Consider the following 25615-nt stretch of genomic DNA (forward strand, 5'->3'; position numbering starts at 1 on the left):
TTGTCTAGATTTCATTACTTTTTAGAGATAAACAAGCAGCTCCATCGAGACTTGGCTAGTTTTTTACAGAATGTTTTTGGTGGGATTTCACTTCTTTTTGTAGAAACGTGGGCATATTGATTTATTTTATTAGATTTTCTTATTTAACACATTTTTTTTCTTTTTAGGAGTAGTTTTTTTTATTATTACAAATCTTTCTTTTCTTTTTTCCGGTTCTGATTCTTGTACAGTAGCAACAGTTTTTCGTATTGCCCATTCATTAAATCTAATAATTAAATAATAATCAGTAATCCGTCACTAATCATCATATAATGACTTGGCAATCGCACATAATGCTTTACTCGTACCGTACTCGTAAATATGTGTAATGCTCAAACTGCAATTAGCGCTAGCGTTGTGTTCAATTAGAATTATTTTTAATAGGTGACGATGATCCATTTGTCATTATGCAGCCGTGCGATGGCCAAGTCATTATACGTATTACAAATTAAAGATATCTTATTGATACGGTTTTAACACCCCCTGGCACTGATTAAAATAACCGACTTGGTTTCACATTACATCTCAAAACTTTTTTGTAGTAAAAGCGTTGCGAGACTTGCACCTTTTTACATGTAATGTTTTTGATGGGATCTCATCTCTTTTTGTAGGCAGTCCTTCTTTTCGGGTACTCATACCCATACTATGTATACACATATCATAACTAAACATATCTTCATTCATACTCACATCGTACATCGTAGAGTACCTTTACTTTACTTTACCTACTATTTGTAGGAACTGCAACAGTAACTTTGTAATATCATATATTTATATGGGATTACAAACTTACTTATGCAGTTCTTAGATCTTTAAAACGTGACTGATATTGCAATATTTTTAGGTTTTCCCTTTATGTGGCCATTAAACCCTAACTCTGTACCAAATTTCAGCTCTCTGAGTTTATGGGAAGTACTAGTTCTATTCTGATGATCCTGAGTGAGTTTCATAAATGCGAAACTTTGCTTTCGCTTAACTTCGGAACTAAATGACCTACAGACTTGAAATTTTGGATTTTAAGTATGTGATTATAGCTTACTGGATGACCAAAATTTCTTCGTTCTGGTCTTATCCAGAGGTTCTCAAATAGGGGCCTGAAAATGCGGCGAAATGGTTCCAGTAAATATGGTACGGCAGTGTTTGCTTCGCGCTCGACTTGGCGGGGGCACTGCCGTGCCCCCCGATATATGTGAGTCTCTAACGTTGATCAATGTAACAAAATTTTCATTTTAAATAGGTATTGTTGTTTTTAAGTACCCGACAAACCAGCTGTTTCTTCGAGAGTTCATAATGCAGATTTAATTTACCTTTTATTTTCTAAATACTTTTCTTACGTAAAATTGTTTTCTCATGTCAGCAAATCTTAAATCAATCATAATCCCTACATAAATTTCCATACAAAGCAACGCCTTACGAATAGGAAAGCAATTTATGCTTACGCTATTACGGCTTACTATCTTGTGCATATATATTCATCATCTTATCAGACCCTCCCATGGCATTTGCCCGGAATTTCCTTAAGTGAAGATGCTCCGATTATATTGTTTAGAACTTTGGTTCTGGTAAAGTAAAGCTCCTTAAGAGATAATGGACGTATTCGGTCTTCAATGTGGAAATTTATTACTTTGTTATCTGTTTCGAAAGTTTAAAATTGGTGTTATACCTATGCGCTGTAACGAGGGTCGTGGTCTAAGCTAAGAGTTATTGTTTATTGTACCAGAGCGTGGCCGGCAATATGGCACACATTTTCTTCTTTAACATAAGTTTACCTTATTTTGCCAATTAATTACCTATATAACAACATCGTAAAATACAATACTTGTCATTACCATTACAGGGTTAGGTATGCCGTTTATCCTAGACATTGTATTATCATAACCTAGTTTTATCCAGTCAATCTTTATTTTAAACCCTTACATCACACCACATTGACCTTAAATCGTTTATATCAGCTAAATTCGCCAAATACCGGTAAGCTGTGGTTTTGACAGGTGCCAGAACGAACTACAATAGATTTCGCAGGTGCTTAATGGGTTGAATAACGGCGTGGCACTGGTAATACGATATTTGTTATAAAGTTGAATTTATGAGTCTAGACTTAGAAATGTATTCTATATTTGATTTGCAACTTCAAAGCTATAAATTTAATATTAGTGGGTAAATTCATGTACAAATAATATTTTATTTACCTAATTAATAATAGACATGAGTTGTTGCTAGAAACTAAGTAGGTACTTAAGTACCTCGTTACTATATTCTTCTTTTTCATATATTTTACTGCTTGTGCTTTAACTGGCACAGGTTCTTATTTATAAGGAAGCGACTGAAAAGAAAAGGTCCTGAGATGTCTTCATGCTTTCCGTGTGATGTTCTCTTGCACCTGAAAGTGACTAGCTAAATATAAAATTATACTAGTATTTAGTATACAAGTCCCAAGAAACGAATTGGTACGACAGGGGGTTTGACTCTTGCGCCTTGCCTCTATTATTCTACCAGCATGTTTCTTTTCAGTTAGCACCAACTACCTACATTAAAGTTCTTAGATAGGTACCTATAGGTATCTCGTAATGTAAGGGTTCCTGAATTTATCATAAAAATTAAGAGACCTGCCTACTAATAGGTCCTTACCTACATAATACTTCAGCTACTTCACCTACTAGTAGATACTCGCTTCTTAATGCTTATAATATTATATGTATTAAATATCGGATCTTCAGGATTCGTGATAGAACAGAGAACGTCGATTATGTTTTATTTTAAGAAATGTACCTAATATGTAACAAGGTTATTGCAAATACATAGCTCATATATAAGTTTGTATGTATGTCACTTTATTATACATAAACAGGTTTACATAAAACGGACAAAAACAAAACAAAAATACTATGTACAAAGGCGAATTTATCCCTAAAAGGGATGCCTGGGGGAGGGGGGAGTATGTTCTAGGTTTAGAACTTTTATTGGGCATCTCATACATGATAGTTACATACCTATACATAGAATATATATCATAGAAAATGTCACATTTTATTACACTGAGCAGATCTTAAAACCCGCGGGTGTCACCTGCAATAAAACAGAGGGAAGGCCGAGGTAAACAAGTTTCTTTGGGCTCTGTTATTTTATTAAGGCCCTTTAAAAAGAAGGGTCTGAAACATACTGTGTACATGGTAATAATTTAGATGAACAGTAAAGTTCCAACTCAAAGTTTTTTTTACTTGCTGCAACTTTCTCACCAGTTTTTGAATATAAAGAGAGCCTTTACGAGCTGGTGTTGAAAAATACTTAAATGGTTTGTGCCGGCAACAACATAATCCTTAGTAAAAATGTTTCAAATGTATTATTTATGTTTAAATAATATTGTTGCTTTCACATGGTACCAAAGACCTAGGTATAGGACGCACTTATACGTTAATGGGAAAGATGTTTAACTGTTTGCTGTATCATGTGAAAGCGTACAGTCACCTGCAATAATATGTTACTCTTCGAAGGCCGCAAAAATATGTGACACGCTTTTATGGCTCTACAAATAAGATCGTGTCAGATATTTTTACGGCCTTCGTTGTAAAACATATTATTGCAGGTGACTGTACATAATACCCTGCTTACGCTCAGTGGCCCCTCAATAAATTTCAAGTCTTTTTGGTCTAATTTTATCTACACCATACAAAGTGTTTGAAACTAAAATCGCTCCAACAACCACTTTAGTAATAAGTATATACCTTCTTAAGTATTTTCTTTACAATATTTTTAGTATTTTTCCCGATAATTTCCCGAGCATCTGTCGTAATAAAAGAAGAAAGAAAAATTAAGGAAGACAGCTAAATCATCTCTCAAAACTTGGTAAATTAATAAACAACTCCGAACTCACTAGACATTATTTCAACTAGCAATCTCGTGAAATTTCCACCAGTCTGCCATTTTTCTCGTCGACATATTAATTTCGGGTTCTCCCGCCTTATAAAACCCTCTTAACTGCTGCTTGTATTTTTCATAGCAATTGCCAGAGAATGGAGGATGCTGGTAATAATTTATCACTTTATTGTGTTGCGAATAATGTTTGATATTTTGTTAGTCAAAATTTCAATTATGAGTAAATATTAACTTGACATTATAAATCTGAATAATAAGAATAACAAGTGACGGCCAATTCACTCTTAACAACGAACTTAGGCCAGTTATCTACTGTACTTTAGTATTTTAGTTACACTATTCGCCTCAAAATTAAAAAAAAATTATAGCAAGTCACACTTTTCTATATAAATAATTGAATTTATTATCTCGCAATTATAATAAACAACATAAGTAGTGAAAACACTGGGTCAGGGACCAATAAAAGTAGTGAACTTAAGTCAAAAAGCTTTCAGAAACGATGTCAGATTTTAATTTGAACTAACAAACCAACCAAATTGTGATTTTCTTTGCTTGACGGCCATCACTTACCTTTTCTTTGAGCAGTATTCTTTGAAGAAATCGCTTTGTCTAGCAAATTATTTAAGTTACATTAGTCCACTTACAAAACTTCTCTAAGTCAACATACAATCGTTCAATAAAATCAAACTTAACTGCTTAGATTGAATCCCAGGCTAGCAACTGGTGGCTGCCTTAACCCGGCGTCTGCTGTCCCTGGGGGTACCTGCGCCGGGTCGTAACGTTTGACAGGCGGAGGGTTAACTGCCGCTTTGATGCTCGCCTGGGACGTCTTCCAAAAGATCACAGAGGCCTGGACGTTGTCGTTAAGGGTTTCCATCTGTATTGATGCGTGCACTAATATAGAGAATGGATTACCTAAATGGTGTCAATATACTCTGGATTTGATAATTTCTATATTGTTATTACTTATGACCTAGGAATAGGTTTTTAGAAAGTAAATTTCACTATTTAGCCATTCGTAGGTATTCGGAAGTCGGAAACAAAACGTTTTTTAGTCGCCAATGTGTTCACAAATATCTCACCAAAGCCTCAATAAATATCCACATGTTGAGCACTTTGGCCTCTCTGATATATCTGATGACAATTGTACGAATTAAGACGAAACAGGAGCTGAGTTTTAAATATTTTAGGTAAATATACCCGTCTCGTTAACGGAAGCGGCTCCTAAAACTAGTGCGATAAGGACAAGGTGAAAAATCCTGCGTAAAAATCTCAAAAATCGAGGTTTCGTACTCGACTGTTTCCTCCTCCAAAACTCAACCAATCGTAACCAAATTTGGAAATATAAATGATTATGAAATTATCTGTGTCGGACCGTTTTGCTTTTTTGGCTTATTCATATCAGTTTTGAATATTACGCCTCTCATTGCGGCATAGTCAATGAGGCCATTTTGGCCATTTTTGACGGGCTCTAACGCCTTAAAAAACAAAAATATCAAAAAAGCAAAACAGTCCGACACAGATATTGACAATATTAATCTGTGTTGAAAAAAATATCATTGCTCTAACATCAAAACCCACGGAGGAAACAGTCGAGTACGTTTGTATAGAGAAATGACCCATCCTGTTGGCTCTTAACGGCAAAGTAACAACGTAAGGAAATCCGCGTCAAGTCCCAAGCTCCCAAGGTAGCGGAACAAACACGTCAGAATGATACGGATACTACTATACTAAGGATGTATCCCTGGCAGCGGGCATTACCAAAACAATAAAATATTCAGCTAGTAAAGTTAACCGAAACCCCCAACCTAGAATGCCTAATGGTCTAAGCCTGACATTTACAAAACCGAACTTAAATTACTTTAACGCACCACTAGTGTGTAAAATAGTGCCGACTGACGGACAGATTGAACATGACACAGGCTATTTTCGGCCACAACCGCCACTTCGTGAAATTGCTTTTCATCGATCTGTACGGATATGATGGTCGTTCTTGTCTACGTGACAGCGTGATAAAACAGTGTCCGTCACTTTCTATCCCACGGTGTTAAAAAGTGACAGTTATTTTATCACGTGGATAAAGATGGATAAAGCCATCCATAATAAGCCGGCTGGACATTCTGAATTAACGAGTGCGATTCAGATGTTTTCTATAAACTCTATAATTACTGTTTCGTATTGTTTGGTCTAAAATAGATTCGAGAATTTCCTGATTCGTGGATAATAATGGCACACGTTAAATTTAACTTCGTTCGTATCAATAACATTGTAGTGGTACAGTCAGCGTCATATAGTAGCATCCAAAGTATTAAAATAGTTCGGTACACCGTATAGTTAATTTGAATGGCGTACCGAACTATTTGAATACTTTGGGTGCTACCTGCTATCTGACGCTGACTGTACCAAGCACGTACAGTCAAACGGAAAAAGCTTTTGCATCCTCTCTGGGCCAACAAGTTTCATTTGTAAATTACAAAATTGCATGTGAAGAAGTTATATCATTAGTCACAATGTCCATAGTTAAAAGCCTCGGTGGGTCTCAACGAGCATAAGGATAGTTTTTCAATAAATTAAAAATTTCTTGTTAATGATTTTATTAACAAGAAAGCTTAAATACTAAACGTTAATTTGAGTAAGTAAGTACTTACATATTTACTAAAAATATTGTGGCAACATTTCTAATTAGCTCAAGCAAAAAAAGTCATGTCATTTAAATAAATAAAGATGCCATGAATAGTGGGTTTGGCTGAATACCGAATATACAGGCACAGTCTCGGCCAAAACGTATTTGGCCATGTAGAATCAGGTCTATTATGAAAATTGTTCCCTACAAAGAACAATGTTTGCTAAGGTTTAAGTTTAGATGTTTAGTTGTGTACTTATGTATTAAGAGTCAAGCAAAACTGGCCTAAGCTAAAAATAAAATCATTTGCAAGCAACAAATGCTCAGAAAATTCTTCATTTATATTAACTATCCTATGAACACATTTTAATGAAAAAATATAATGGTTTGTGGTATACATTAAAAGTGCAATTTTTCTTTATAGCAAGACTACCGGATACCAAATATTCTTCACATATCGAATATTCATAGCATCTTAGGAAATAAATAAAAGTAGGTAATTTTTACGGTAAAATAGTGAACCAGAGGTAAAAAATAGTATTGGCTTTTCTCATTATTTTTCTTGGCCTTAAACATAATATCATAAGTTGTTGCTAAATGGGCAAGGTTCAAAATGATCTGAGCATGAATGTAGGTATACATTTATTGTTAAGGCTATCATCTCATCCACCTAGCTAAATTATGTACATTATAGTTAATTAAAAATAAATTCTCAACCTATACATTACATAGTACAGTGTAAATGCATTAATTATTCTAAATGATCACAAAAGAATAATTAAGTATGTTGAAAAATTATATTGATCGATTTATTTAGCCTCTAGGTGCCCAGAGGCCTATAATAAGGTCTCCCGTTCCGTTCCAATTTGAATCTTTATTTTAACAAATCAAAATTGCATTTGTCTTGGCAGGTTTTGGCACATAGGCTAGAGGGTAAAGTACTTTCATCTTGTTGGTGGCAAGGAGTCAGACAATATACTGACAAAAATAAACGAATTTTAGAACATTGTTTAAAATACTATTAATTTACTGTCGTATTATGTAATTTATTCTGGAAAGTCACCCTTCCCTTTATTAATCCTAATTACCTTGCCTTGCACTTCTCTTGGCACTCCATGTCTTTCTGTTAAATGCCGCCTGACCGTAGCCGCCTTTGCATAGGTGGCTCCACATTTATTACACAAGTACACATACATCCTCTCGTGAACATTATTACAATGCGCTAACATCTCACTCCGCAGATAGAATTTACGGGGACATAAACTGCATTGAACAGTTTTCTCATTATGGTAGATGAGATGCTTCTTCCATACAAATCTTCTTCGGAATGTTAAACCACACTTTTCACAAGTGTATGGACGTTCACCAGTGTGTATCCTTTCATGCTCGGTTAGACTAAACTTTCGTGGAGCTTTGTATGGGCACTGGCGGCACTGTAAGTATGGTCCGGTGCCATGGACAGACACTTGATGTACTTGTAGCTCGGTAAGTACTGGAAACCCCTTGCCACAATGTTCACAGACAAATCTACATCCATTGTGTCTCTGCATATGATTATCATATGAATGTTTGTTAGCCAGGACTCTGTGGCAAATGTTACAGTTAAACGAGTCTATGCTTTGAAATTTCATTTGTTGTCTTCGAGCGAGTTTTTTATGCCGCTTGAAAGTTTGCTTTTTAAAACTTTTCTTAATTTCCATTGATGATATATCTGCATATGAGCCTATCAGTTTTTCAATGCGATCCAGAACGACATCTGCCTCTTCCAGTGACTGGGCAGGTTTTTCATCAGAATAAGGTGGATTACAAACATAGTCATCTGGATTATCCGGAAAATTATCACTGAAACTGTCTTGAGACGCAGGTAAGTCCATATCCAGATTATCTATTCCAACGATGTTTTGCATGAATACCTTGGGCTTTACTTCACGTTTCATGTTAGAACTTGAACACCCTCGCAGATCTTCGTTAGTAAAATAACTATGAAACATTGCATATTCGACGACTTTTGTTTTGATTTCAGCCTCAGAAAAACACTGATTTGCCAAATTTTTAAGCTGTTTATCACTTGTTTCACACTTTAGTTTGAAAGAAATAGCTTGTTTTAGGCAATATAAACAGTCATTGCACATCAAAGTAGGAAAAACATTGTTCGATTGGATGTCAACACTCGCGAAGGCTAGAATGGCTTTGCCAAAGCAACTTAAGCCGTCAACGCTGGTAAAATCCAATAAAGGAACCATGTTTTGCTCATTATTTTGTTTTAAACACACACGACATAAGTGTTTGTATATATTCTCATACTCTTCCATGGTTTCCGAAATAAAATAAAGTGAAGTCAACATGGAAAATACACAAAAATATTTTTCTAATATAGTACTGTCAATGTCAAACGTCCATGTCAGTTATATGTCATATGTCAGTTTTTTAATAATGGAACTCGGGTCCGAACAAGGCCCCTACCTTTTCTGTTCTCTTTGACGGCGCAGCAACTAGTATCATTTCTCTCTCCTCGCTCTTTTAAAATGCCATTTGTCAAAAAAGGACAAACATACTGTTGACAAGGTGAACTTCAAATCAAGTGTTGCCTTTTTTGATGCATCCAGGCTGTGTGTGTGTGCGTAAAAACGTGTATGTGTGCTCTTTTAGGGATGTGAAAAGTCGATTTTAATCATGTTATATATCGATAAATGCTACACAGTGGAACGAAATAGCAATTAATTGAAGCTTCAATATCTTTGTTAAACATATACATAATTGAAATGCTAATGAATAATAAATATATTAGAATATAATAAAATATTTCAATTATTGCGGAACACATATCTTAGTAGGTGTTTATGTATTTTAATTAAATATCTGAACTTTCCCTTGGTTGTTGGTTCCCTTTCCCAGCAGGGGCTGGGGCGTGACGATAAAATTGTGATCTGATAACCACAATAAAGAATAAAAGCGTTTTTGTTCATTTTAGATATCGTCAAACCTTTGAAGTAAAATTAAAATTGTAAGAAATGTCGATAGTTTATCGATATGACTTTATCGACATGGCTACAGCAAGGTGGTGTTAAATTGTTAATCGTACACTAAACAAAAGTGGCAACAGTGACAGCTCGCTGAGACCCCGTCTCTATATATTGTAAGTCTATGGGTCCGAAATAGACATAGAGAACAATAATATAGAGATGACACGGGGGAGGTGCCAAACGACCGAACGAGATGCACTTGTCCTTGTCACAGTCTCACTTTTTGTTTGTTCCCCACCAAAAATTTGGTATCGTCTTGGGTCGTCCCATTCGTTTTTCGTCAAGTTCTTAAATTAGTCCTATTCTGCTATCGTCACTCATTCAACATTGAAAGCCACCGACGATTGTGACGAATGTAGCATGAGTGACGAAAGCAGAATAGGACTAATTTAAGAACTTGACGAAAAACGAATGGGACGACTCAAGACGATACCAAAAATTTAGTATGGTTTATGGTGGGCAACCAATAACCCGACCGAATTACGTCGATTGTTTTTGGTATGTAGTCAGGAATGTTAAAACGTGTTTTTAATTTAATTGTCGCTTTGCGTATGTTTTGTCCCTCACGGAGGCACGCGTATAGCTCATCTATGTAATACTAGGTCTATGCAACAGAGGTTAAAAACTTGCTTCGAGTGTTAAGCCCACTCTACACTCGCGTTATTGGCTTCGCTTTTGGCTTCGCTCCGCGATTCGCGCACGAGTGTGAGGGGGCTTTACTAGCGAAGGTCGCCGTTTCAACTTACGTACAACGTGTAAAAAAATACTGGGGATCCGGGCCATATTCAGTGTCGTGTTCTTATTAGGAAAAATTACAAGATTTATTTGAAGCGAAAACTGTTTGGCCTTTGTATGGAGTTTGCCGACTTGGACGACATACCCTATATGTATGTTTATTGCGTTAAAAAAAATTGTCTTCTACTTTTCCTAATCAGAACACTATACCGAATATGCCCTTAAATAGATCCCAGTATTTTTGTTATACCTAGGTACACCTGGGTAGGTACAAGTAAAAGCCGAAAGCCAACAAAATTCAGTCTAAGCGCCTAATAATACCTACAATTGAGCTCCTACTTACATACTATAGTTACTGTACAGTTACTCTAGTTTAAACATCGTCGTCGACGGTAACTGTGGTTTAAGCATACGGCAATAAAAGTGTGTCAAACAAACAACCGGGGGAGCTTTGCTTGCACAGAATACATATATAGGTACAGCTTTACCCATCCTTCAGATTCAGAACAGACATCCAATTCCAATCGCTTTGAAATCTTGGCGAGTTAAATATTTGACCTCGACCCCTTTTATGTGGTTCCCATTATCATCCGGTCGGGGACGGGGTGTAGTGAGGAGCGTGTGAGAAAGATAGAACTCGACAACTCGTCTCATCCCTACCATCAATAAATACGATCACTCGACGTGTTTTTCTATGAAAAATATTATTTAATGGGTGCGTCTGAAATTAATAGATATTTGCAATCGTATTCGTATGTGTGTAAGGATGGTATTCCACCATTTCCACCTGTCCCATATTTGTCTAATGTGTATTTTGTCTCACGTCTTGCTTAATAAGTGAGTGAGACGCAATGACATTCGACAGCTGGAATACCACCCTTACTTGTTATTTCTGTGTAGCATAGGAGAGAATCTGAAACTCTTTTTAAAAAAAATGTCTTTAGCTTACGGAATGTGCTCTCGTGTGTTCTTGCCGATTTCATTTCGTGACTGATGTAAAGCAATTCTACTCGTATTATAGGAAACTGTAGCCTATTAAACAAGTGAATTCTCTGTGTGTTTAATCTGTATCCGCTATAGAGCGGCGTAACCACCGCGCATTATTCAACGTGTGAACGACTTTTACGCTCCCGGGGGCGCGTATGGACTATGGACTATTTATATTGAGCTGGTAATACGAATATAAAGTATGGTTATAAAACTTATAAATGTATGATATTCTCATAATATAATACATTTATAAGTTTTATAACTATACAAGTGTATGGTCATTGGTCATATATATGGCTTTTGATGTTTTTTGTCATCGTTTTATTTCTTAACAACCTTAAAATTAAGGTAGAGTTTTGTAGAATGTATTTTTGTTAAAAGAGGATGATAGCTAGTGAAGTGGACTGTATGATGAATTGGTGATATAATGGAAACACGCAGATTTTATACAAATATTATAAATAATTTATTTAAGAAAGCACAACAAGATCTTAATATGTAGGCGGTGACAGGCAGACTAATTGTCAAACACAAATTAAAATACTTCACAAACAATACGTTCGAAGGAGGCCGCGTGCCAGCCAGTCGCCAACATACCGGACCCCCAGTGGAACACTAACCACTGGTGGCTACTGGCTGAGGCGCGGCCTCCATCAGGATAAGTTTCCGGGCCGGTCTGCGCAGCATGCCCCCTCTGGTGTGGACGTCTGCCACGCGGACCGCTCCGTCGGGTCCCAGGTAGACCTTTGCTACCCTTCCTAGTGGCCACAAACCACGAGGGAGGGTAGGATCGGCGATCAGCACCACGTCACCCTCACTAAGGTTCCGCGAGTTGTTGTTGGGTCCCCTTGTACGTAGCATCGGTAGGTATTCCCGTAGCCATCGTGCCCAAAACTGATCTGCTAGGCGCAGCGTTCTCCGCCAGTCACATCGTCGGGATAGGTCTGCGTCTGTCAGCGACGTGGTCCATGGGACGACTGATGAGGAGCCGAGGATAAAATGGAATGGTGTCAACGCCTCTGGAGCATCTGGGGAAGACGGGACATATGTAAGTGGCCTGGAATTCACAATTGATTCGGCCTCGAGTAGGAGTGTTGACAGGACCTCTTCCTTCAGTGGTTGATTTGTTAGGCAAGATCTGAGGGCTGCTTTCACTGTCCGCACAAGCCGCTCCCAGGCGCCGCCCATGAACGGAGATGCCGGTGGGATGAAGCGCCAGTCAATTTTGTGGTTAGTGGCGTATTCTACGACCGAGTTGTCATGTAGGGAGCGCAGTTCGCGGGAAGAGCCAACAAAGTTAGTCCCGTTATCGGAAAATATGGTGGTGGGCGATCCTCGGCGAGCAATGAAGCGTCTGAGGCTCATTATAGCGCTATCTGCAGTGAGCGAGTTCACAATTTCGAGGTGAAGCGCTCTGGTTGTGAGGCACGTATATAAGGCGATGTATCGTTTCTCGCTCCGTCGATATAGCGTTACCAGGATCGGGCCAAAGTAATCAAGGCCTACGTGAGTGAATGGCCTTTTGTGGTGATCAAGACGTTCTGGTGGTAAGTTGCCGATCTGAGGTTGGATAGGTTTGGTGTTCCATCTCTTACACTTCAAGCAGGCGCTTGCTACGCTACGGATGGTTCCTCTGGCTCTTAAGATCGAATATCTTTGCCGAAGTTCATTCAAAACGAGCTCGTTAAATTGATGCGCGGCTTTGATATGTTCGTGGAGGATCAGCAGTCGTGAAATGTGGTGGCGGCCGTCGAGAATCATGGGTGATTTCATCTCGTCGTTCACTCCCGGTGCAGAACTTATGCGCGTGTTTTGTCGCATTAGGCCTTCTCCATCAAGTGTAGGCGCCAATTTCTTAATCCGACTATTCTTGGGCACTGGCTTCGAAGATCGTAAATTCGATAATTCCTCAGGGAAACTCTCTGTTTGTGCTTGACGGACCAACATCTTCTCCGCTTCTATCATGTCTGACGCGTGAAGCTGGTGGGGAGACGTGGTGTTGTCAATGTAGAGTTTGGAATTTGGATCTATTGGCCGAGACAGTTTAAGCCGGAATAGGCGTGCGCCCTGGAGAAAACGGGCAGTGGCACGCAGTAAGCGTAGCCAGGAGCTAAAACGCGTTGGGTCAGGTAATGAATTCGAGAGTGGGGTGTCGAGGAGCAGAACCATCAGATCCGATTTTAACTCGGGGTCTGATGAGATCTCTCCCTCGTCAGTGACGCGCTCGGTCGGCCAAGTGCAAGACTGTTCAACAAGGAACTGCGGACCGGTGAACCACCGATGAGTTGCGGTAAAGTCAGTTCGTTTTGGTTTTGTCGCATCATCAGCGACGTTGAGAGAGGTAGGGATCCATCTCCAATCGGATGGATTGGTGATTTCCAATATCTCTCCCAACCTGTGCGCCACGAACGGTTTAACTTGCGAGCGTCACTCCGGATCCACTTTAGGAAGGTGGTTGAGTCGATCCAGAAAATGGTTGCGGAGGGCTCAAAACGATGGGCTTGCAGAATTGTTTGCGCAAAACGCGATGCGATAAGCGCGGCTTGTAATTCTAATCTTGGGATGGAAACCGGTTTCAGGGGACAGACTCGGGCCTTACTACCGATGAGGGCTGTCGATACAGAGTCATCGCTGTAAGTGAAACGCCAATAGGCGACGCAGGCTTAGGCTTGTTCGCCACCGTCGGCGATGACGTGCAGCTGGACGTCGGACAAGTCTGACCTGACCATGTACCAGCGAGGGATTTTTATATTGGCTACAATCTGCAACTGTGCAAACCAGTCTTTAGATTCGCTTACGTACATTTCGGGTAAGTCTGTGTCCCAGCCAACGCCTGCCCGCCATAATCTTTGAATCAAAATGCGACCCCAGATAACAACCGGCATCAAAAAACCAAGAGGGTCATAAACTTTCATGACGTTCGATAAAAGAATGCGTTTTGTTAAAGTGCTGGTCGGTATCTGGGGTACGGCGCGAAACCCTAATAAATCTTGACGTGGGTTCCATTTAACACCCAAGACGCCGACGTCACTACTGGGAGGCAGGTAAACGTCAGAAGTTGCGTCGCTACGAAGTTCCTTCGGGACAAGAGAGAGTGCCTCTGGATGGTTGGACGTCCACGCTCGCATCTCGAAACCACAATTCTTGTGCACTGTGACAACGTCGGCGGCAAGTTGAGCTGCGTCGGCAACATTTGTGTGGCTCCCAAGGTAGTCGTCCATATAGTGGTCGTCAATGATTGCTTTGCAGGCAGCGGCATAGTCAACTTCGTGCATCTTCGCGTTTTTGTTTTTTATATAGAGGGCGATGAAAGGACTCGAAACTGCGCCGAAAATCATTGACGACATGCGGTATTCCTTGAGGTCGCCGTTCTTGTCACGCCAGAGAAAACGTTGAGCATCCCTGTCCCTTGTGGCAATCTTAATCTGGGGAAACATCTCCTTGATATCGCCATTCAAGGCTACCGCACCTTCTCTGAAACGGAACAGGATGTCAAGTAGGGGCGACAATAGGTCAGGACCTTGCAGAAGCAGACTGTTGAGGCTTACGCCTTTTGTTGTGGCAGCCGCGTCATGGACTGCTCTCAGCTTCTTCTTTTGAGGATGATAGACGCCAAAGATAGGCAGGTACCAGCGAATGGAGCCATCTGGGTTGACGCAAGAGGCATTTGGTGCGGGTCGATGGTGATAAGTCTTCGAGTCACACTCTTCGGCATAGTTCTTGCTGATTATGTCGTCTATGAATTGTTGAAAGGATGCGGCAAACGCTGGGTCCTTTGACATATGTCGCTCGAGTGCCTTGAAGCGTGAGAGTGCCTGTGGGTAGCTATCTGGTATAATTTTCGGTAGCTCCTCCTTCCAAGGCAGGCTAACTTCAAAATGGCTATCGTCAAGTTGGTGAGCGGATGATTCCAAGATGTCTACAGCCCGTTGATCCTCGCTGTTTTGACGTGGGACCTTTTTTGTAATACCCAAGGCGTCGATGTCGTATTGGCATTTTATAAGTGTATCCAAATCTTCCGTGACGTGATTTATAAATTCAAATGGCTTCGACGACAAACAGTGTGCGCCATGGAGTACCCAGCCTAATAAGGTTTTGGAAGCAACAGGGTCGTTCTTTTTTCCGCATCGAACTTCGCGACTTATGGATATATACCACTCAGGCGCGCCGATTAGGACGGTGGGGTAAGCAATGTCACATGACAGTTCGTTTGCCAGACCTGACAGATGATCGTAATCCGTGATATTAATCGTGTCTGGATATCGTGCGCGAAGCCCTAAGGGTTCCACGGCTCGCGCGTGTTCGATCAGGTAACGATCGGGTCGGTCGCGACCGCGTACATAAAAATCAACATAACTTACGTCAAGTTCCGCTGTCATATTACAAACACCTTCAATGCGAAGACGCTCCGAGCGGGTTGGCCTCGCGCCGATGCGTTTTGCCACGTCAGCGTCAATGAGAGATGACACGCTGCCGTCGTCTAGCATCGCTGTTGTCTCGAACGCACCGTCAGGACCCTCGACTATAACCGGGACCACTTTCAGCAGGCCTCGGGGGTGTGGGCGTGAAGTCGATGGGCAGGATCCTGTTGCATTAATTGAACAATCAGTAGTATTCGCGATTTTGTCGGAAGGTTCGATTTCGTTATGTTGTTGGGTAGTATTTATATTGACCAGTGGCGTGCAGTGGAGATAAGACTTAAATCGGGCTCTAGAAGAGTCATTCTTGAAGGAATGTAACGCAAACTATAAAAATCGGCAACTTTTTTTTTGGTCATTTTGTATGGACTGCCTACCCTAGTGCCTACCTTTTTTTGTATGCACTGCACGCCACTGATATTGACAGGACATGTAGGGTTGACAGAGGAAGTCTGAAGACAGAAGCTCTGTCCGCTTGGAGCTGCGTCGGGATTGCCGTCGGCGGTCTCTGTGCCATGGAGGAGTGCGTTATGACGTCTAGGGCATCCATCGACACCGCAACGTTTCGCGCGGCAATTGTTCCACGTGTGTGGCTTAGACTTGAGACAACGGTAACATATTTTAGTTTCTCGGACCCAGCGCCATCTGTCGTCACATGTTAGTTTAAAAAAACTCTTACATGTTTTTATCTTATGCGATCCTTGTTTACAATATGCGCAATGCTCAGATGTATTCCCGCTAGATACCGTAGCGTGTATTGTTTCCTTTTTAAACGGGAATTTTGGAGCATTAGTGCGTAGTACATTTGAATGCGTTGGTGGCGTTGGCGCCTTAATTGTACTGTCAGCAATAAAATTATATTTTAATTGTTTGTCAGCCTCGGCTAAGAGAAATTGTGACATCAATTCAAGTTTTGTTAGACTTTGTTGCTCTGGCGCGTGAGCCGATGCGTAGTCTGTAAAGCGAGATCTAGTGTGCTCACTCAATTTTACTAAAATGCACCGAAGGAGCTCTGGAGATGATAAGTACTCATTTTGTTCAAGTAAAGTGAGCGTTGTAATAAAATTACGCAATTTATTTGCTAAACCATTTAGGTCTTGAGGAGAACTTAGCTTTGGAGTGTTGCGGAGCTCGGCGACCTCGCGGGCGACCAGAAGTTCCGGACGGGCGTACGTCTGCTCCAGGGCCTTCACGATGTCGTCGGGCGAGCCGCAGGTCGAGCACGGCTTGTTGACGCGCGAGTTCAAACTCGCGCTCCGCCTGCTCCCGATCACTAGCTCAATAGTGGGACCGGATTTTTGCACTAAAAGTTTTGATAATTCTAAAGTTGAAAAAGTGATACTTATCTGATATAGGACATATTTTTAAGCATATATGATATATATGATGAAAAGTTAGAACGAGCGTTAGATATAAATTAGGTATTTATATATTTTTAGTAATGATTTTTTAATATTGAATTAAAGTGCAATGTTTAAGTTCCATTGTTTAATAATATGTATGACGCTTTATAATGTAAAATTATTAGAATTTTTTTTAAAGTGCTTCTTTGTCAAACTACCATTAGCTTATTATTTTGTCGATATTGAATTAAAGTTTAATAAATCCACAACAACATATCTAAATTTATAAGTTAATAGGCAAGCTAAAAAGCTAGAAGAATAAGATATATGCTTTAGAATTAATATACGTTTTTTGTCCTATAAGATCTAATATTGAATTAGAGTCTGTAAAAATAAGTCTATTACTATAAAATAATATACGCAGCCATATTATGGAAAGTAAGAAATTTCTGTGTGTAGCTTGCATTGTAATAGTAAAATCTAGTTAAAAAGGCGCGAAATTCATACATACGCCGCGCTGGTCCGTCAGTCGCCGGCGCGGCGCTCGAGAGCCTATCATAGCCTACCTATACCTCGCCCCTCGCCCCACCTCCCGCTCAGTAACACTGTCTGTCTTTTCTTATCATTCATTTGTTTGTTTACCGTGCACATATATAAATTAGATGCGGACATAACGTGAAATTAAAATATCTTATTAAGTAAAAATACCTACAGCTGGTCAATCAGATCTTGTCAGTAGAAAGAGGCGGCAAATTTGAAAAATGTAGGTGCGTAGGGATATCGTTCCATAGAAAATTTGAATTTCGCGCCTTTTTTTAGTGACAAGATTTGCTTGACCAGCTATATTTCATTATCTTGACTAATATTGTAATAAAAATGTACAAGATATTCACAACTATTTTTTACTATACATAGTTTGTCAAAGGACTGTCTCATTTCAAACATAGAGAGGGAGAATCATCATACTATCTTTGACTTACACTAGTACTAGCACCCAAAAGAAAAGGATGAATATAGTTTTTTGTTTGTATTTACTGACAAATTGGTTTGACCAACTATACCTATTTCTGGTTCCTATTGTCATGTCCTGTCCTATTCAACGTCAATATCATAATATGTATATTATAAACCAACTGATCAATATTACACGGTATACATCCTGAATATACAATAAGGTAAGTGGCCTCACTTACCTTATTGTATATTCCGTGTGGGCCGTATATGCCTATATACAGCCCACCTTAAATTAAAATGGTTTTTTTTAAATAAACAGGATATGAAGTATGAAAAACTCACTCAAATAGGTTTCTCATTTATTTAAGTTTCTTCATTATACCAAAAAATATTACGATACTCTTGGAAAATATACCTTTTATAAAAGTCCTATTATGGGCCTTATTGAACACTACCAGTGTATTACTTAATCCCGCAAAAAATAATCATTTTGACTGTAGGTAATAACAGATTTTATTGTTTTTAACTTAAGAGTTATACATATACAAATAACAATATTTATACTTCATAACAGGAGGATTTATTTATAATAAGTGAAAATAATTATTTTGGGTCTTAATAACTAAAGATATAAAAATTGTCTAGTTTACGCGAAAATAGTAGGTAACTAAACATAAATCTTTATTAGTTACAGTAGTCTCATCTTTTAACATCTGGGGGCACGGCAGTGCCCCCGCCAAGACGAGAAAAGCGCAAGGGCACTATCTACCTTTTCTCGAAGCGCTTCGTCGTTTTTTGGAACCCTCATAACTTGGGGTTGTATTATACCAGATAAACAAAGTTCTCGGACTTATTAAGCATATCAATTGCATAGCTCTTATACTTTAGATTTTATTCATATCTAAAAACTTCGATTTCGTCACTGACTCACTCACTTGATGATCATCAATACCGGGTACTTCCTGAAGTCCTCTAAGAAGCTGAAATTTGGTATGTAAGATAGTTTTAGTACACAAACAACAAATAAATTAAAAAAAAAATTATCCCTAAGGGGATGAAGATGGGGTTTCATTTTGTATGGGAAATCAATAATCGCTGAACCGATTTAGTTGAAATTTGGTATGTAGATAGGTATTGTTATGGGGAAGGATATAGAATAGATTTCAACCTAAAAGTTTACCCTTACGGGGTGAAGGCAGATTTCAACCCCAAAGTTTACCCTTACGGGGTGAAGGGTTATATGGGGAATCAGTAAGAAGTACATTGTGTAATAGATGCCCCCAGATACTTATTTCAGGATTTTTAATAGTAAATCACCCCCAACCCTTTAAATTAGGGGATGGAAGATTGTCATAAACAACTTACAATAAGAAGTGAAATCCCATCAAAAACATTTTGATGTACAATGTTGCCCAAACGAAACCATAAGGCTCGCACTGTCAAAAAGTTATCAGATCTCTTGCCAAGCTTCTAACTCTACAAGCCCTCTAACTTTACTAGCTCTACACCAAAAGTGTGTGGCTTGGCCGTTTCGTTTCTACAAGAACTATTGTATGTAAGTATAATACAAAAACCGCCCAAATGCGAGTCGCACTCGCGTTCCAAGGGTTCTGTACATTACACAATTTTTAACAATATATTTTTTTTAGAGAAAAGTGAGTAAAATGTCTTTAAAAAACCCGTAGGTATCGGAAAACTAGGTACAGTAGAGTCCGGTTATAACGACACCCAAGGGACCGCTGATATTACGTCGTACTAACCGGACGTCGTACAAAACAAACCGCCAATTTTAATATATTTTTCAATCAAAATAATTACATCATTTTGTATTTATTAATACTCATGCGACAATTAAAGAAAAAAGAAAACATTTCTTTTAAAATATTTTTTTACGTTAGTATTACGACACCTTGTCAAAATGGAGAGACTTGTGTGTTTAGAAGAAGCCACTTTTCAATATACGCGTACTCACTCGTCATCCGCAAATTACTCGAATCCCGTAAAATAAAAAGACGCAACGCTTGGAGATCTAATCAAGATGACGTTGTTTTATCACACAGTTTCTATAGCCACCTCCTGTGTCCATCATCAGATCAGCTCGAAGGTACCTACCAAATATTGCATTGATATCCAACTTACATAATTATGCACTTATGTGAAGTTTAAGCTCAAATGAATAATGGGAATTGGGTTTTATTTAGTTTACGAAAGTAAGAAGAGCAAGTTTACGAAAAATCACGTGACTATTTCATCTTGCTCCGTATAGGTAAAAGGGGAGTTGGGTGAGTGGGACGGAGTAAGCTTCTTACCAACAATTTATTTGTAAAAACTACGTCGCTCGTCGCTGTAACCGGACTTGACGGACGGATTTTGTGTCAATTTCCGTCGTTAAAAGCGGTCGGTTGTTATAAGCGGAGTCGTAATAAACGGTTGTTCTTTCATAGTAGTTTGTACTAAAACCAAACAAGTGCCTATACTTACGTCGCTATAAGCGGTTGGTTGTTATAAGCGAAGTCGTACTAACCGGATTCTACTGTACTTAAGTCCGACTCACGCTTGACTGCACATTTCTAATAGGTTTTCCTGTCATCTATAGGAAGAGAGCTAATATGTGTATTTTTTTCATAATTTTAGACCCAGTAGTTTCGGAGATAAGGGGGGAGGGGGAATGGTCATTTTTTGCGTATTTTCTTAAATAACTTCTAAACTATTTATTTTAAAATTATGAAAAAATATATCTGAGATTCTTACAATGAGCCCCTTCGTTTGTATATATTTTTTTAATTTATTGAACAATAAGCTAAATAAAGTACATTATTATTACAAGACCCATCGTGGGCAAAACCTTGAGGAGGTTTGTATGCCGATGGGGAGGTTCGAGGGAGTATTTTTTTACAGTAAAAATATTTATTCGTAACAGTAAGTATTATCTTTTAACATAATTTTTACAGTACATCTGGTGCTACATTACGACCGGTGCTATAATAAGCACGTTAAAACACTCCCTTTGACCGTGTTTTAAAATTCGTCACTCGTTGCAAAATATCTATTTTTCGCAATTCTATCGTAAAAGAAAAGAAAACTAACGAAGAGGTTTTACGCATACGAGGGCCGCACTGAAAGTTTTGCGTAACTTTTGAATAAAATCATTTATAACCATAATAATACATTTATTGCTTCTCAAAATGTTTCCCTTTACATTCTATGCACATATTCACTCGCTCGGACCATTTTTGGAAGCATGAGGCCCAATCACTTGACTGCATGTTTTCGACGTGGTGATGAAACGTAGTAACTGCCTTATCCGGGGTCTTAAATGTCAAACCCCAAATTAAATCCTTAATTTTGGGAAATAGATAGAAGTCACAGGGTGCAATGTCTGGATTATAATCCGTATAAGAGACATTTTCCACGTTTTCGTAATTAAAAAATGTTTTATTGCGGTATCGGTGGACGCATTATTATGACGCAGGAGGATGCGGCTTCTCGGTCGTCTCTCGCGGTCTTTTTCAATGACTGCGGGCACACAAATGGTAGTGTACTACTCAGTATTTAACGTTCTTTTATTATTTAAAAGTACGGTACAAAAAAGTCGCGTTTAAAAAAAACAGACGATCAAAATGTTTGGCAACGTTTTTGGCTTGTTGAACTTCTATGGGCCTCCTGTCACCTTCGAAAGACCCATTGACTGGACTAATGCCTTTTTTCCGGATCGTAGCAGTAAATCCAGATTTCATCTCCTCTAACGATGTTATATACAGCATTTGAACTTTCTTGCTTGTACTTACGCAGCATTTCTCGGCACCAGTCAAAAAGTACCTGTTTTTGGACTGAAGTTAATTCGTGAGGAATCCAAAGACAACAAGGCTTCCCGACTTTTAAATATTCTTGTAAAATCTTTTGTATTTGTCTCATACCTATCCCTAATTGTCCTCAAATTTCGTCATAGGTGATTCGTGGGTTTTCTTCAATGAGTCGTCTCACAGTAGCCACGTTTCCTTGAATGATCGCCGTGGACGGTCGACCTTCACGAAAATCATTATCTAGAATAATACTGTCTCTACTAAATTCACCATACCAACGCCTCACGATGCTCAGATGTGGTGCTTCAATCCCAAAAGCATTTTGAAGGCAAGCACTACACTCTTGCGGAGTAAGCGAACTTTTAAAATCATAACAAAATCATAGCTCTAAAAATATTTTCGCGTTAAAGCCACGTTCAACGCACTGACTTACTTTGACAAGCCATTTAAAACAAAAGACGATCGATTTGTCGCCAACATTTGTCACATTCCGTAATCAAAAGCCTGTATTTTTTTTAAATATACAATTCATAATTTAAATGTTTACCAGTAGCCAGTAGTGCAAAACATTCAGTGTGGCCTATGTAGTAGGAGAGAGAGGAGTTTGTTAAGAACTATAGACAATAGAAGAGGAAGGATGCTTGGGCACCTGATACGACACGACGAATTTATCGAAAATATCATAGAAGGGAAAGTTGAAGCAAACAGGAAGAGGGGAAGACCAAGGAGAGCGTACATGGATCAAATAAAGGAAAAGATCAACGTCGTGTCGTATCGGGCTGTCAAAGAGAAGGCGGAGGACCGCCAAACATGGAAATTGCTCCACCGACAAGAGTCATACTCTTAAATATATGATGATGATCGTAAATACAGTGGAAACTGGATAAGTGGAATCGCAAGGGACCGGCTGTTTAGTTCCGCTTATCCAGGTTTTCCATTTACTCGTATCCAGTTTTCCACTTAACCAGGTTCAAATAAAACGTTTTCTCACTTACAGAGGTTCTCCCTAACAGAGGTTGTGGATGCTAGTAATGTCGCTTATAGAGGTCACGTATAGTATGGTCAAATAAAAGATCAAGAAATAAATAATCATCTTTTCTCAAATATGTATGTATGTATTAACAAAAAATCGGTATGTAATCCTGACTTTAAAAAATGCAATACTTTAAATAATCCACAGTACTCGTAGGTATACAATTTTCAAAATTTCAAAAACAAAATCAATTAAACAAAATCACTCCTAATATTTATTTATGCAAGAGAAACCAGTAGGTATGGTTAAATAAATCAATGTACCGATTGTACTTTAATGAAAAAAAAAACCGTTATTTTGGTTTGTTGGCCTGAGTCACATTTTACCACATTTCTTTGAATATCGAGAATACTGTCGAACACATTTTTGTCTACGTTTGGCCGCGATTAAAAAAACTCTGCAGTGTTTCTATTGCTTTTTCAGTCTGTTATAATTTTTAATTTATCCTGAAGAAATATAAAAACTTGGTTTTGCGCTTAGGCATTGCTTATCTAACAGCACGGCACCGCACTACGGCTAAAAGAACCAAACTGAACTATTTGTGATCTCATACAAAATATGTAGTTAAAACACGAACCATAATGTTAGCGAAACACACTACCCTCCTTGTGACGGTTTATTAAAAATACAAATTTTATAACGCCTAGCTATTCCACTCATAGAGGTTTCGGAGACGGCTGCTTCCAGTTACAGAGGTAAAAATAAGAAATTTTCGAAAAAATAGATTCCGCTTATAGAGGTCCCAAAATTCCACTTATAGAGGTAATTCGTTGCCAAGGGACTGGAACCGACAACTTGGGTCCACTTAAAGAGGTTTTCCACTAACCCAGGTTCCACTTATCCAGTTTCCACTGTACCTACCTATGTATTAACAAAAAAAAGTCACTTGTAATTAGTTACTGCCTTTAAAAAGTATAAGTGCCTCAATGTTATTAGACTTTTTGATTCTTTAAAACGTCTTTAGGTCAATAAAGCAAGTGAAAAATTATTAGAGTTAGACCAAGAAAAGTCTGCAGCAATTTTGACAGCCCACGCAGTGCAAGTGTTATTTATAAGTCATAATTTCATAGAAGTTTCTTCAAATCGACCTTATTAATAAGAGATTAAAAATATTGAAAATTATCTTAAAATATTTTAATCTAATATTTCATCTCATACGTTCAATAAGGCCCGGGACTAGACCTTTTTACCTGCACTGACAGTGGGCCTTCTTAGCAACAAGTACAAATTCAGAATAATTGGGAATAATAGGGAGCAACTGCTATTTTTGAATGCTGGGCCTTGTTACCCGCCGGGCCTCATATGCCTGCACCTCACCACAAAACAGATAAGTACAGAAGTCAATCACATGTATGTACTTTACTTTTCATACCTACGGTCGGCGGTCGCTCTAGGGTTGCGATTGTTGCGAACTATGACTTATGCACAAAAAACTTTCGTGGTAGTGGCACTCGTATCCATCGTATCGTATCTCGTATCTAGTTGTTTGATTTATTGTTGAGGATGAAACGGGAAGAATGGAAATATAAATTAATAATGACATTAATAACTCAAATAGCTATTTTCATTTTAATGTCATTGTTATATTACAGATTTGCCACAGAAAATATCTTGCGATGATTTCGAGTTTGGCGAAATGCACGATTATTATATTTTAAAGTGTAATAAATTCGCATTCTCATGTACAATGTAATAAATTCGCATACGCATTCTCTTTGAAACCACTGGTAGCTTAAAAAAACGACAATTCACCGGTTAATGTTGAATTTAAACAACCGTCCACTGTACAGTTATAATAACTTTTTGTTTTGTTTCTCCATTATTGCACAAAAAAGTTCACAGACGCGTGTCTCATACAAGCGGATGGCACTCGCGCTCGCACTGGTCCCAACTGGTCCGAGATATCGTGTCCGTGAGCAGTGTCTATGTGTGCGTTGCTCGAGCGCGCTTTGTATGTAGATTGATTTCTGTACCTATCTCTTTTGTGACCTCACCTACCTTATTTATTTGTTTTACAAGGGGAAAAGTTGTTGATTAACCGCTCGTGCTAATATTGATACCCAAACAAGCGAAACATTTTTTTTTATTAAATAGGAGGCAAACGAGCAGACGGATCACCTGGTGGTAAGCGATTACCGCCGCCCATGGACACCCGCAACACCAGAAGGGTTGCAAGCGCGTTGCCGACCTTTAAGATGGGGGTCTTTGAAGGTTTGAAGGTCGTATCGGACAGTTCATTCCACAGTTTGGCTGTGCGAGGCAGGAAGCACATTCACAAATTCAAACATTCTAAAATTGAACCACGAGCGTAGTTAGTGGTTCGTAAAGTTGAACCTTGAGCGTAGTGAAGGTTTCAAGGGACGAAGGTTAAATAAAATTTTCACCACATCAGCTCGTAAAGGCCCTCTTGATTGTTCGTAACGGATAAGAAAAGTGGCATTTAATTTGATGCAAATTTTGAGTTGTTACCGTAGGTAAATTGGATCAGTTGGTTGGTAATATTGACTTTAAAATGACAAATATTGAATAACGTCAGTTTGAAATTGATTTTATGATAAAGTAAATATTATCGGAGATGATCGCTCTTAAAAAATATATGTCGCTAGTCATTTATAACCTAAAGGTCGTTTCTCAAAAAGTTGGCACCGCCACCTGTAAATAGGTTTATGTTAGAACTTTTTTTTCGTTATGTACTATTTTTATATATAAAAAATTAATACATATTTAGAGAGACTTTTTACACAGAGGCCTAATACTTTGAAAAAGAGAGTGTATAGTATA

General features: G+C 38.6%; 1 protein-coding gene across 1 annotated transcript; it reads right to left on the reverse strand.

Annotated features, from left to right (window-relative positions):
* Positions 1-6607: 6607 nt before the first annotated feature.
* LOC134676139 (zinc finger protein 595-like) lies at positions 6608-8894 on the reverse strand. Its single transcript, XM_063534422.1, has one exon. The coding sequence runs from the start codon at positions 8878-8880 to the stop codon at positions 7582-7584; it is 1299 nt and encodes a 432-aa protein (XP_063390492.1). The 5' UTR covers positions 8881-8894; the 3' UTR covers positions 6608-7581.
* Positions 8895-25615: the final 16721 nt, after the last annotated feature.

Source organism: Cydia fagiglandana, chromosome 2 (assembly GCF_963556715.1).
Source record: "Cydia fagiglandana chromosome 2, ilCydFagi1.1, whole genome shotgun sequence".
In the NCBI taxonomy this organism is placed as follows: domain Eukaryota; kingdom Metazoa; phylum Arthropoda; class Insecta; order Lepidoptera; family Tortricidae; genus Cydia; species Cydia fagiglandana.